General features: G+C 47.8%; 1 protein-coding gene across 1 annotated transcript in view; it reads right to left on the bottom strand.

Moving 5' to 3' along the window:
• Nucleotides 1–4,336: 4,336 nt before the first annotated feature.
• FAM212B (family with sequence similarity 212, member B) overlaps nucleotides 4,337–15,287 on the bottom strand; it is a 14,918-nt gene continuing 3,967 nt past the window's right edge. Inside the window, exon 2 of the mRNA XM_009331977.1 lies at nucleotides 4,337–5,521. Coding sequence (XP_009330252.1) covers nucleotides 4,529–5,521 — 993 coding nt within the window. The 3' untranslated portion in view covers nucleotides 4,337–4,528. The remainder of the gene's footprint in view (nucleotides 5,522–15,287) is intronic.

Genomic DNA, 15,287 nt, shown 5'->3' with positions numbered 1-15,287 from the left:
GAAAGGAAGGAGAGGCAGAGTGAGGGGCAGCTCCTGGAAAAGCACTCCATTAATGTTAAGAGCCAAATCCCCTCTATACATTAAGCTGTATGGGCCAGCAGTGGCAGAGACGCGGTGCTGCGTGACGTGGGCTTTGGAAGGGGCCGGGCTGTGCTGCTCATCCAGCCCCTTGGCCGAGCAGGACCCCGGCCACCCCCTGCAGAAGGGGAATCCTGCAGGTACCAACAGCACCTAACACCTTCCTCCTCCGACCTGCCCGCACCTTCCGCCCGCCTGCCGTGGAGGGAGGGTTCCAGCCTCTCGCAGGAGGCGTTGCAGCACAGGCAGAGCCGGTGTCCAGCAGCAACCTCCTCCCCTTGGCCGCAAATACCAGGGGCACAGCGAACAGCAGCTCCCCTCGTGCCAGGTTATTGTTCCCTGGTGATTGAACGTTATTGGCATCAAATTAACTCCAGTGCATTTGATCCCGTCTGGGCTTAACATACCCCAAGAACAGAGATTTCTAATAAATCTGAATGCCCAAGCTTCATTTGCCATTGCTGCCTTCCACGGGGCAAGTTCATGGGGGAATGTGTTTCTATAATTATTGTCCTGTGTTTGGTATTAACCATTCCTATCAAAGATGCAGAACACAGCCGGGGCCTCATTAAAAACTGTCATTGTGCTAATTAGGTAGGTTTCATACTTAATAATGGGGAACTATTTCATGGCAGTTTCATGAAAAAAGAGGAGAAAAAGCCATTATAATTTCAGGAAAAGTCCCTGGAGAAGTGAAATGGTAATTCACAAATCCTACCCTGATCTATTAGCAGATCCTGCTCTGGAGACTAAATTAGGTAGGATGCCTGGCTTGGCTGATATTCTTTATTATTTGAATGCCTCTTAAAGAATATTTATTAAATATTTTTTTCTCTTAAGAGCTTTGAGATCCAGCTACATTTACTTGCAATTTTCAAGTGGCTGTTTGAAGCCTAGGTCATACTGAATTTGTCACTGCAAACACCCGGAAAATCCTATGTCGATGCAAAACATCCTTTGAAGATACACTTAAGAGGCAGAGAGAACATAAATACACTTGAAACTATGTTGGGCATTTGGTCAGCTGTCTGTGGAAAGTGCCCCGGTAGGGATCTGTTCCTTCGGAAAAAGAAGAAATTAAGCAACCACCACCACCTCTGTCCTCGGGCCGGCGTTCGTCCTTCGTGGTCCCCAAAGCTGAACGCTCACCTTGCTGGCAACTGCAGGCAGACGAGGAGCGGTGGGTGTCGGGGCGGCGCAGGGACCCCGCATGGGCTCTGACCCCGCCACCGCCGGCTCCGATCCTGCTCAGGGGGATTCAGGTGGGAGCAGGCACGGACTCGGCAGTGCTGGCTGCAGCACGAGCAATTATTTTGGGTGGGAAAGGAACACGTGGGTGGCAGCTGGGGCTGAGAACTGCCCTTTCCACGTGAAACTAGAAACAATGGTATTTCCTCCAAGCAGGGACAGAAAAGGCTGGGTTTAGCAGCTGATCTTTGAGCAGCTCCTCGGCGCAAGCGTGCGCGGGCAGGATGACCCGGCGGTGCCCCGTGGGCCGGGGCAGCTGTTGGGAGCACACGGGGCCAGAAGTGCTTTTTCCCAAGAGAAACTTCCCGCCGGCTCCTCGCGAGACCCCGTCGACGGGGGGAGCGGCACCGCGACAGCTGCTGGGCTGGGGGATCCAGCATTTGCAAGGGACCACGTGTGCTGGCAAAGTGGGTTCGAGTTTATGAAGCCCTGGGTTGCACAGCTTCTGCAGGGAGCTGGAGGTGTGGGCTGGATGGGGATGGCACCAGCGGGCAGAAACAGGGGCAAATCCCCAAAAACCGCTTTTCCCATGGAGTAGGTTCCCAATGTGCATTTTAGGCTCCAGATCTCCCTGTGCCCTGCGTAAACACATACTGTTTCCTGGACAATACATGGCCTTGGAGAGGTAACCGCCTGCAGAAATGTACCCTTCAGCTCTCGGCCAAAGTGCTGCCGTGGCCATGGCCGTGGCCATGGCTGTGCCCCTGTCCCTGCCCCTGCCCCTACCCCGCCGTGCTCAGCCTGGGCCCTTGCCTGCTGCCCACCACACTCACCACAGCTGAGGGCAATGCTCAGTGACAAGCTTAAAAAGCCCCTGGTGTGGGTACTCAGCTCCCCAGAGCCTCTCCCCATCCAGCATGGTGCTCTTCTCTCCGTGGGGCTCAGCCTTCAGTGCCAGGCAGGTACGGCTGGGGGGGGCTTCTGGGGGTGGGGGTGCCGTAAGGCAATGCCATCGTGCTCCCCACTGCTGTGCCAGCCCGGCCGTGGGCTGGGTCCCCTGGGTTGTGCCTGGGCAGCAGGGAAGCCATGGTATGAGGCCACGCTCTCCAGGGACTGAGGTTGTTGCAGGAAAAGCTGTTGCTCTCTCTTGTGTTACTGCTTACAGAAAGCTCCTTCTTCTCTTTGCTGACCCTATGGAAAGGTTAGTGGGAGCTGGGAGGGTGTATTTGTAACAAACAGGATGAACTACTAATAAAAGAGGAGGAAAACAAAATGTTTTAGAAACAGCCTTTTGGCATTCAGAGAAATGAAGGGGGAAAAACAACCAGACCTTAAGCCTGTGAGGAGGAAAAACAAAAGCTTGCTTGCAACTCAGGTTCCTGAAAAAGTGCTGAGTGTAGCTTTCAGATGCTGACCCACTCCTCTCCTTGTATGGGCAGAAACAGGGCTTGTCTTGTGCCTATATTTAATTTACAAGGGGAAAAAAAAATTTCTCCCTCCATGCCTCTGCTCCACTGGCCTCTCTGTCTTGGGAAGTTACAACAGGAATAGAATTGCATGTTTGAAAAAAAATACTACTACTGCTTGCACACAAGCCCTTCCTAAACTTGGAGTGAGCGGAACAGGTTTTTGCAACATAACACTGCTGTGCACACGAAGCATCTGGTGACTCCCAGCTAATGGAAACGGGGGGCAGCTCCCCCTCTGCTGCAACACAATCGATAAGGCTCTGCGCTGCCTTCATGCTGGGGCTCACGGAGCCGCTGGGCACGCGCCTTGATCACGTTTAACTCCTGGAGACAGCGAGGAGGGGACCTGTGGTGGGACCCACGTGGCCCTGGGGTGGCGTGGCCCTGTCCCGCTCCATGAGCCGTGGACTGCACAGCTCCAAGGCGCTTTCCTCAGCAGCAGTTTCTCCCTCAAACACTTCTCCCTCTGCCTTTCCCCAAGCTGAGGGAGGAAGATGGATGTTGAAGCGTTACCCGAAGGCACTTGGGGATGTGCATGGGCCACAGTGGGACATGCCTCCAGAACAGTGCTGGGACCCTGGCAGGGACCTCTGGCTGCAGCTCTTCTCCCCGCTATGATTTATAACCTCTCATTGAATGGAAACTCTCCTGGCTGCTCCCCAAACTCCCCGGCCTCGGCTGGGAACAGGCTGACACAACCCACACACGCTCCCGGCTCCAACCCCTGCCAGCCCAGCCTTTCGCGCCTGCTCGGCTGGGTTTTCATGATGGCAAAAACGCAGAAGCTTCTGTGCTGGAGAAAAGTGGGACTGAGGGTCGCCCCACGACGGAGACGGCCCCACGGCACACTGGAGACCGATGCCACTTTATTGGTAACTCTTGGAGAGCCGGACACTGAAGAACTTGGTTCTGTCAAGACGAGGTTTGTACACAACAGCAATAGGAAACAACAACAATAAACATCTGTTGCAACTTTGTATCTCAGTGCAACCTCAACAATAAACTTTTGCAACATTGTATCTGGTGCGACCTGTGGGGAGAAGGGCACGGGCAGAGAAGCAAAACCTGCCCAGCGCTTGAGGGTCACAAACTTCCATGAAAGCAGCCTTGGGTCCTGCTGGTTTAACTGGCAGGGGAAGGAGAGATGCTGCGAGGACGGTAGAGATGCAGCTTAGGGGGAAAGCCCTGCAGCTGAAATGCAACAAAACTGGGGTTCAACACCCCCACTTAGCAATTGTTCGAGTCTTACAAATTCAAACTTATTTCTTTCAATGCAAATAACAAGTGCTTCAGGTACAATGCTTGAATTGCCTGGTTTATAACCCAGTTTTAAGTGCACGCAAGCAGGAATAGATTTTTTTTAAAAAAACTATATATATATTTGCACACTCATACACACACATGCACCCAGTGAATTTTGTGCGGCAGCTATTTTAACTAGAGATGACGGAATGGGCCTGAAATAGCTATCATAAGCCAGGCTCCAGGAGCTGGTCATCCGTGGCGTCACTCACCCTAAAGCTGCTAGAGATTCTGATTATTTTTGCAAATATCGGTCCCCAAAACCCTCCCCACATGGGGCTGCGTCAGCTGCTGCTCGGACTGCCCCTGAAGCCGCAGTTCTCTAGAAAATGCTGCTTGTAGGCGACCAAAGCCCACAGCACATTTTTGGAGAGGACTCCTCTCATCTCAGTCCACGTTGAGCTCAGGGGTCTCCTGAAAAGAAGTGTACAGCCTCCAGCTCCTCTCTGGTGTGAAACAAATGCCTGGCAGAGCAGAGGACACGAACAAACTCAGACCCAAACAGCTGTATTGATGTCAAACCCGGACTGGGTGTAGTCTATGGTATCGTGGATTTTCTTGGTGCCAATTTTGGGTTTCTTGCTATTGCTTTCTGCCTTTGGGCACCTCTCCGCTTTGCTGTGATGGCTCTGGATGTTCCCATGAAGTGGGAAGTAAAATGTCCCCTTGAGTTTGTTCATCTTTTTGGGTCTCTTAGAAATTTCAGGCTGTTTGTCTTCAGGTGGAAGCCAGCAAGGTTTCTCCTTGAGAAGCCTGTCTCGGTCTGGCCGAACGCTCCTCAGGAACTTCTTGAAGATGTTGGCTGTGAGGGAGAACTTCCTGCAGAGCTCCTGGGATCTGCTCATGGACAGGGACTCCTCGTTCTTCTCCCCCTTCTTATCCAGCTCTGGAAGATCCAACCAGTTCCCAACCAAGTCTGCAAAGATGTTATCCCCCAAGACCAGCGGCTGCCGATTTCTGCTCTGGGACATTAGGGAGGATGTCCAGTCATGGCCATCGTCACACCCCGGGCACTCCCGGCATGCTGGCCACCCCCCAGCCGTGCCTTGGCTACTGGGTTCGAATGTCCTTGGGCGGACACGCTCTGCTCTGATGGAAGCGGAGGAAGGTCCTTTTGGGTGATAAACATCCTCACCACAGAGGCTCCTGAAGGAGGAGGGGGTGTCTCTAAGATGGCTGCCCTCCGGGAGCGCAGCGGGATGGGGCAAACCCATCGGCCGTGGCACGGCACACGCGAGGGATGTGGGGCTGCGCTCCTCCACTGATGCCTCCCTCCGCAGTCGCTCATCCTGCCGGGCCCCGGGCACATCTCTGCTGCTTCGGCAGCACTGGTGCTGCTCAATGCCAGAAACGGTGCTTCGGCTCCCTGAGATGTCCAACTGCTCCAAAGCTGTCTGGACCTGGAGGAGTTTCAGCTCCTGCAGTGCACCCATCATGCAGTTCATCTGCTCGTGCAGCCCGTCTCCGACCTCCTTCATGGATAGCTGCGGAGGGAAGAAGCAGATATCGAGTCAGTGTCTCCAAAAGCCAGAAGAGCAAGAAAATTTTGACCAAAGGGCAGGAGAGCTGGGCTGAGCAGTTTTCTGAAACATCACCTCTTCCTACTGAATACACTTCAGATGCATCCTACCTGTACTACATCTGTTTCATGGAACAGCAGGGTTTCTCTTAAGTTTTTCTAGGAGTTTCCTTCTAGGAATAAGAGGAGCTGACAGAAGGAGTGGATTTTTTTGACCTGACAACAACAATAAATAATTTGAGTTTCCACTAATTGCTTGGCAGGAAACCCAAGGCGTAGAACTATGAATGGTTTTGGCTGCCGCCAGTTTTAGCATATTCTTCTGCTTTTGTGTCTTTTGTGCCCTGTAACTAACTTAAATCAGGAATCGGAATAATGGACAGAAGTGCCTTCTACGGAGAACCTTGTTTCTTTACCTAAAATGCTAAAGTAAATTAAAAATAAACCCCAATAAGAATCACACTGTTACTGTTACTGAAGACATATAATATGTCTTCAGATCTTCATTACAGGCACCTCTCACTAGAGGACAATCAAAGACATTTCAATGCACTTGAAATTTTGTACAAAACTACCAACAAACTCTAAAATTACTTACATTAAACGAGCAATCTCTTTGATTCCGAAGCTAAGACCGTTAGTAGCAGTTCTGTTTTACCCCCGAACCTTGCTATAAAGATTTAATTTTCTATACTAGACTTAAAATAAGTTATTTTCCAGAGCTTCTAAACTCCCCCTCTTCTCTTTCGCTCTGTTGCTTTCTCTCTCTCATGTAGGATCTGGATCATATTCCCAAAGCGGCATCATAAAACAAATGGGCTATACTTTCCAACAGCTGCCACTTTTTTTTTTAGCAGGGAGAGGGAGTGGGGAATGGGAAGGAGAGAGGAAGAACAGCAGGGGACGGCAGGGCTGGAGGTGAAGACATGTCACATTGATGTAAGGTGGTTTGCAGAAGAGATTACCGCTGTCTAGGAAAAGCTTCAGCCTACGCTGTCACAAACAGTTTAAAAGGCTCGTCACAATTTTTGTACAGCAAGAGATTTCAACCTTTAGGTGAAAAAGGACAGATGCATCTTATGTTCAGCTTTACATTATCCAGCTTTACTGTTTTACCTCTCCATTTTAACTAAATTAGTTCAATTACTTGCTCTATTTCCATTTCTGTACCTGGATTTGACCAGTGAGAAAGAGCAGTCATCAAAAAATTGGATCCTCTGTAACAGTCTAGCTCCGTAAGTGGAAAGGCCTCAACAGTTTCTGACCACAAATCTCCATTTCAAAACCCAGAACCTAAAACTAGCCGGCAGATTAGGATGATTTTTCAGAGCTTCGCTCCCAAGAAACTTATTTATCACCCAGAATGAGCACACAAGCTATGAAGATAGGGAAAATCTCTATGTTTAGCTTCTGGATTACACTATCAAGTGTCTCCAGCTATCTAATTTTTTAACATCAGCAAATAAACCTCTACTTCTGCAGACACGCAAATAATGCCCCACTTACAGACTAACCGAGCTCCTGGGTCTCCCATACAAAAGCAGGGGCCATATGCTCTACAAGTCTCAGACAAAACTATCACCTTACCTCTCCAGATTTGCTGTAATGCTTCTCATCCTAACCTTTCTCGCCTTATTAATGGAAGTCTGTTTTATCTGGGGCTTTGCAGAAAGCTGGATTTGGAGCCAGCTTGGCCCCTCATTGGCCACTTCCCACCAAATCCCCCGGCCGGCGCAGCACTGTAATCACGCCATGGTGAGTGATAAGGGTCCGGCGGTAATGACTGGGCTGATCAAACCCTCGGCATATGCTGGACGGCTCCGCTGTTCACCTCATTGATTCAATTAACTCCCCCATGATGGGTGGTATCATTACAATGCATGCCTCATCCAGCAAGGCTCTATTAAGCATTAAAATTTCATAGGCAGCATTTATCGTCAGCGTGGTCGTTTCTCACAGGCGGATCCAGTCTCCCCCCGACAAGAAAAGACGTGAGTCCCAAAAGCTCAGAATCCAGCACTTTTCCTTCTGAACAAAGGAGCTGGTTCTGCCAAACCTGGTGCCAGCACCAGCCTGGGGACCCTGAGCCAGAAGGAGTGGAGACGTTTTCATCTGTGGAAACACTTTCCCATAAGTGACTACGAAGTTTGGACACTTCTCCCCTGATGCCCAGCGCTGCCTGCACCGAGGGCTGGGCTGAGCCGTCCCCGTCGCAGCAGAGGGGGAGAAATGGGCACTTTTGCCACATGACTCATCTGTCCTGTTTCAGCAACTTGCTTTGGGGTAGGACGAACCCTGCCCTCCGGCCTCGGCGTCCCTCTGGCAACATGAATCCCACCATCAGCAAGAGAGTTTTAAAGATCCTGAGGCTTTTAACTCTGCTTGCAAACACTGCTAAAACTTCGGGTTGTGCAAGTTAAAAAACCCAGCAGACACCCCCACCCCGCTTTATCTTTTGCTCTTCGTGGTATCTGTTCAGTCTTTTACAGAACTGAGAAATGAGTGAAACCCAGCCCAAAGTGAAGTCACTGACTGGTGACCAAACAGTCTGCAAGGGCTTGCATTTCATCCACCGGTAATTACCCTGTGGTAATTAAGACTTCTCACCCTGGAGAGAAAACTGGAGAAAAAAAAGGAAGTTTCTTCCCCGGTGTCTAACAGCCACTCTCTCCTCTTTGCCAAGAAGATCTCAGTTCTCCGAAGTTCAGACTGGCTTCTCTAAGACTCTCCAGAAAAGGAACAATCTCCCACTGAAGAGAGACCACCACCCTGGCAAAGGTTCAAGATTAAACTATCTGGGCTGCTAGAGGAAAAAAGTTTCTGCGAATAATCCAGCAGATTATTCTGGAAGTCAAAGAGATGCTCTGACTGCAAGGTGACGGGAACTCGAGGCTGAAGGGACAACCCTTGTAGCCTCGTGGACTCTGTGGTCACACACTTCACGTAGAAGGAACTGGAATTTGTGATGAACTAAAGTGCAATTTCAAACAGAGCGTGAATGTGACACGCAACCCCAGAGAGCCTTAATTTGGCATGGAGAGAGATCCTGACCGTACTTGCTGGGGTTATGCAAGTGACATTATGTAAGCCGGCCACCACGGGGCATCAGGAGATGTTCTGTCTTGCGCATGTTTGTGAGCTGTAAATCCCAGAGCTGCTGTTGAATCAGCCCCGCACTCGGTCGTGCTGCAGAGCAGAGTGCAGGGGAGATGGCATTCGCTACAAAACTTCGGGTCTAGCACAGATCTTGCTCATCAGCATCCTCCCTTCTGGTACCTGCTGGTCTCTGCTCAAGGTGCACAAATACGTCAGCACTTCAAGGGACTCTGGCTGTCTAATTTGAGATACTTTGTGCTTCAATACAAGTGGTTGTTTGGCACCTCTGCTTCCAAGAAAAGCCAAATTACAACTATGACAACTGGCAGATGTTCAAATTTATCTCTGTAAAACAGTTAAAAATCAGATGCCTCAAATTGCACCTCATTATTATTCCTGAAACTTTTGCAGTCCCTAAAAATTGGCATGAAAAAGTTTTAGTCTAATTCTGAACAAGCCAGCACAGATGCCTTTTATAGCCAGACAAGTATGCACAAGGCTGAGCACAGTTGTGATGTGCATGTTCCACTTCAGTGGCTGGGATTCAGTGTGTGATGTCAAACCTTTCTTTCTCCAGCAGTAAGCTATTACCTCCAGATCACTCCTCCTGTGAAGGCGGCATGAACAAGGCAGCTCTGGCTAAATGCTTCTCCAAAGCAAAGCTTGCTTAAACTACAGTCACCCTGAACATTGAAGACTGAAGTGCAAAATTCAAAAGCTTTTTAAGTGCTTTCAAGTGATCACCAAGGAATATCCAACGTGAGGGGAAAAAAACCACAAACCAACAGTGAGCATCTTGCAAAACTGGCAGAGTTGAAATATGGTTTTTTACATTGAAAATCTTCCATTTTGAGTGGCAAAGGCATCGATCACTTTGTAAGCCATGCCTTTTTAATGATTTCCTCAAAATACTTATTCCCAGAACTACAACCACAATTGGTTTACACAGTTTATAAATCGATGATCTTCCACGACTGATTAACACAGCAGGACAACTTGCCCCAAGGAACATCCTCTTGCAGTTACTGGCATTTTATCAAATTCAAAACCAAATACCTGAGATGTACAAATAAGGAGATTTCACTTGTCACTTCCCACTTCACAGGTAAATAAGTAACTTTTTTAACCCACCTTGGGAACTAATGTTTTCCTATTAGCATCTACATTCACCGAGTCCTCAGAATTCAGTTCCCATCAATGCCCTCGAGCCACAGCTGTCTGTATTCCCAGCCCACCCGCACATCTGGCCTGCCCAGGACTGTAGCAGCTTTGAGATGCTGACGAGAGAAAAGGAAAAACCCAGCTAACACACCACGGCTTTCAGCTGAGCACAGAGAACTGAAAGAAGAGCTCTGAGCGTGTTTGTCGTAATGAGGAGGAAGACAGATGTCCAGCTCTTAGGTAAAAGAAATGCAAAGAGAGGAAGTTATTGCTAAGAGGACAGGAAAGAACAAATGGCAAATAGCAGTTTTTAATAATAGTGCTGATAGGCAACAGAACCAGCAACAAACGGTTGGTATTTAAAGAGGATGACATAATAGAGACCAAAATTATTTTAGAACTGCTGAGCTGATCATATTGTTTCTGTGTTTTCCTTTGGGTCACTAACTAGATTAATCTTCAACAAGCCTGCGACTGTGGCTGGGCATAACTCTTCAGAGCGCGCTGCACGGTTCACAGAGAGCTGCTTTCCAGCTTCATGTTGCACCTTTCTTTTCCTTCCCTTGATGGATGCCAAGGGCCTGCAATCTTCTCTTTGTCCTTCCATTTTACCACAAGAACTTCAAGTCTCTTTTTTACCTCTTGTCTCTCCAGAGTATTTTAGGCATAAATTAGGGTGTTAACTGTGAGCTCACAATTTATCTGAAAGAGGAAGGATGCTGAAACTTCACCAAAGATTTTTTTTTCCCAATAGTATAAATAGATCTTAAACAGATGTTAACCATGAAAGACATGGTTCACATCACTCAATTAACTATCTTCCTTACACAATTGCCTTCCTTTCCATTGTGATGATACTGTTCTGTGCTTCCCAATCGCACTTGCTGTGTTTAAAGGCAATTTAGAAAATCAGTTCTCTACAACAAGGAAATAAATGGACCAAAAAGAACTCCAACCTTCAGCCTTTTACTCACAACCCAGGGCTAAGAGAGACCACAAGCCTCAACGTACAGACTGACCATTGAAGATGATGGTTAAAAGTGTCTGTTTTCAGCCCAATGGTCTGCTTCACTGGGGGATCTGGTCTTTAATGTTTCTGAATACATGCAGCTGGGAGTCTAAAAAAATCCACCGTCATCTTTAGGAGTCTTCTCTGGAAATAAACAAGCGGACAAAGCCCGTGACTGCTTTTTCCCTCCCCAGGTTGTATGTGACAGGACATCCGCTGTCAAGTTACTCCTTTGCACCTTCCCTTAAGGCAACACCAGGGAACGAGATTCTGTGATAACCACCCAAGTTTCTAACGCTACCTCCAACAGCGATGGGTAAAGCCACCCTTAAGGGGACCATTTTATTGGCAGAGACACCAATGGAGCTGCCTGTTTCCATCTGTTGGAGTTGTGAGCGGTGACGTTAGCCCTTGAGGTCTGTCATTTACGCCTACTCTACTGCAAATCACAAGAGCTGCTCCTTCAGAACTAGCAGTAATGAAAATACAGCAGACTCCTTTTCGAGCATGACACAGTTACCGGAATAGGACCCAGTGTGAGACAAAGAGTAAAAATAATTGGCTGTATTTTTCACTCAGACCAAATGTTCTATTCCTGCAAGATATTCATAGCAAGAAACATTGTCTACCAGGACATAAAGTAATGTAAGAAGGGAGTCAGACTCTATCAAACTCAATAATGTGATGCATTTATGATGAATGTGCAGAGAGAACATTCAACAGTTCAAGTCAGAGTGCTGGGGTTTGTTTTAAATACCTACTTTAATACTTTTCCTCCTAGAAAAAAGCAACAGAAAGACCAGAAATATCCTGGATTCCTCAAGAAAGACCAAAACATGCAAAGTAAACTTACAACTACAGCTAACTTGACTGTGACCCCTCACCCGTTACAGCCATACAAACCCCAAGTGCAAGATAAATCTGCCCCATGAACTCGCCAGTCCCTAGCTAGATAAGAAGTGATTTATTCTTATTGCAGAAGAGCCTTGAAACCCCAAGCCTACGGTACGTATGCTGATGTTACTATGTATAAATGCAAACAATCCCCGTGTCAGAAAGTTTACAGAGGTAATGCCATCTGCAGCGTGAGACACGGAAATGAAATTCCTCTCTGCTAATCCCTGAGCAAGACAATTCTTGTTAAATCTGATCTTTCAGCTGAGATAACATTCTGTAACTCGGAAAGCAGACATCATATTTCTGTGCCTCAGAATGATGTTTGCAGACTCCGAATCCAGCCGATAAAGTCAAGAGGACTTTTAGTATCAGGATTAATTGCATTAATGGAAGATTCACAAGCTCTGTGGCACATTTCACAACTGCCATACGAAGGACAGATGACAGGAGTGGAGAAGCACAACTTATTCCAACACCAGACCTACAAACCAGCACTGCATATCCTCGCAAACCACACTGCATCCATAAATCTCCAGGGGCTTTCCAGAGGAGGTGAACAAGGTCTTCTGTATTTTCTTCATACAGAGACTGAGGTGCAGAGAGCTGGCACGGCTTGTCCAAAACTGCTCCACAGCCTGGTGCCAGCACCGGGATGAGGACCCTGGCTTCAGCAATCAATCTGACTGCAGAGCTGCCCCCGATCCCACACCCAGTTGGGATGAATGGCTGTGTCAGCTGAGGCTCTCCTAGCTGTGAAGCATTTGCATGTGGAAGCTTCTGAATGAATTCCAATCAAAGGGACACCACACATGCCAGAAACTATCAGCTTACAATGGAAAACATGCAGTTGGAATAAGAGACCTCTCATTGGCCAAAACGGGTCAGATTCATCCTTGGGAGCCATGGCAGAGCTGGCAGAGCTTTCCCAGAGGTAACGCGAAGACCGGTGTAAGCATGCCCAGACCCACGCTCATCTGTGATTTGTCTGGCAAAGCACGGTGTGATCTCAATGCATAGGCTGTGCGTTGAAATGTCGGGGCACATCAGCAGCCCAAACCAAGCACACAATTATTTAGATATGTTTTTAATACACAAAGCAGGAGAAAGAAAAATCAGAGCTCGAATCCTCGAATTCTGCACTGGTGGGAGATAGAGTTGCACTTGAAGATAACCCTTCCTTGGGAACTGGGAGCCATGCCAACATCCACTCTTTTTTTGAGAAAATCCCCTCCTCAAAACCAGCCAAAGGCTGGTTTACACTGAGACAAACTAAACTTCTGCTAATTGAATGGCCTCCAACTTTCACACGTTACGCTGACCAGCCTCAGCAAGCCCGATTCCTCAAATAGGGTGTTTTTGCAGAACACCCCTGCACGACACCCCCTCTGCCGCTCAGCAGTCCCTTCCACCTGACCAGAGCTGCTCCTTGCACATAATGCAAACACTGTGTTTCTAAATTCGCAACGATGCCCTGGAACTGGACTCCTGTTTAGCTGCACATGAGGTGGCTCATTGTCTCGATCTGGCCAAGTCCTTCCCATCATTCCTCCCGCATGATTCTTGGTTCTGGTGCATTTAACATCTGGAGGCATGACCTGCCCAGTAATGAAGAAAGTGGTAAAGAAGCAGGGTCAAGAGGTTCAGTTCCCACTCACCATTCAATGCAGATGGTCCCAGCTGTCTATCGCGCTGCTTGCTGGTCTTTAAAGAAACATTAATCTATTTTAATTCCAGGCTATCTTGACAGTATTGATTTTTAAAAGCTGTTATTGCTCAGGATATCATTTATGTTTATTTTAATTAATACAGTCCTCCTACCTTCACTAAATGCAAATTGCAGCTCACTTAAGCTGCTGATGAAAGGAATTGTTTCCAACGGCGTGCTGTAAGGCAGAGGGTCTCTCCAGCTGTCACCCTGCGGGCTGTCCTGGCACGGCTGTGCTCACCACAGCTCCAGACTGCACTCTGATACCCTGAGAATTTGTTGTCGAAGTAAGTTTTTAAGTTTAAGTAACAAAAATTGGGGGGCGGGAGGGGGAAAGAATGTGACTAGCAAAAACCAAAAGTATGAAGATCTAGGCTACTTTCAGTTAAGTCACGAGTAGTCCTATTGAAGGTGACAACTGCCCCTTCCCAGTTTTTTAAGCCAAGCATATACATAAGTCTTTGCCAGGCTAAGGTCTTGGTTTATTAATATAACAAAAACTGTTGCATTTTTACCATTTAAAAAAAATCTATCACTGCATAATAGCAAGGGTATGTAATTTTCTGATTTGAAGTATTTTTTGGTTTTCACATTAAGTGTGAGGGATCTGCCTTCCTTTCAAATACATTCAAATTCTTCAGAAGTTATGTTGTGTGCTATGAAATAGGCATGTTTTAGACTCACAAGTAAAGGTGCAATGGTTAGGCTTCTGTACAAAACACTGCTCAGATAATGAAACTGATTTGTTTAGAAGACAAAACAGATTTAGGAACCTTATTCTAACCATGCTCTTTTGAAAGTTACTCTTTACCCATCTCACCTTCCAACTTGTTCAGGTTTTAAAGATCTTCCAGATTATAATATACATCTCCTGGTTTACAGTTTGCATTTCATTCATTGCACCCAGCGCACAGCACACCAGTGACTCCCATTTTCCTTTGTTTTCGTTTGTCCTCGTTTGCTAGGGAAACACTGGTAGTGCTAGCAGGTAAAATGTCACTGTTTGCTGCCACATTTATTCAGAGTAAAGTGCTGCTGCCCAAGCCCTTGTTTCACAAGACCTGTCCAATCTGCAGGAGCACAGCTATCTCCAGCGCAACAGCAAGTCCCCCGATCCTGCCCTGGGCACAGCTGTAACTTTGCGTGTCTCTGTATTGGCTCAAATGGTGTTGCTTACACGCGGAACCTTTCCTGCAATGCAGCAGGCAGGATAGCAATACTGCATTTAAGCCCATTTTGTAAAACTCCAGTTAGCACAAAAAGAAGCTGAAACCAACATCCTCTTAAGTCCTAAACCGGGAAGCTTTTGTGCATTCAGAAACTTCACCCACCCGTTTTTGCTCTGCCTTGTCTTCCCCTTTTGTTCTCATTATCTATTTATTTGAACGACGCGCTGCTCCCCGGCCAGACCTAGTAAGCACTGGAACCCTATTTTGGAAAGTATCGGTTCTTCCTACTAATCCACCGCTAGCAAACCCCGGTGTACCAACAATGCCTTCTGGCTTGAGGACAAGCCCAAGCAAGTTCAGTGAGTGAGGCTACCATCTGAACAGGAGCGGGAGGAGGGAGAAAGCAGTGCTGATTTACGACAAAGGGTTTCCTTTTGAAGAAGTATTTTCAGAGGGTATCGGAGCTGGCAAGCGCACACTCCCTTTACATCATTTCGGTTCCGTAAACTTACTCTTACCAGAGATTTCTGTCAATGTCCCTTTGGTTTCTGACCTTCGCTGGCACCTTTTCTTTAAAGCCCCCGGAGCCCCCCGTCCGCGGTATTTATCTCCCGCAGACGAATGGACCGGCGGCATCCGAGCGGCCGGCGCTGGGAGGCTGAGACCGGCCGCCCGGTGCACGGCGATGCAGAAG

The sequence above is a fragment of the Pygoscelis adeliae genome, unplaced genomic scaffold, assembly GCF_000699105.1.
Source record: "Pygoscelis adeliae isolate BGI_AS28 unplaced genomic scaffold, ASM69910v1 Scaffold189, whole genome shotgun sequence".
NCBI classification, from domain to species: domain Eukaryota; kingdom Metazoa; phylum Chordata; class Aves; order Sphenisciformes; family Spheniscidae; genus Pygoscelis; species Pygoscelis adeliae.
This window is presented reverse-complemented; position numbering and strand designations above follow the sequence as displayed.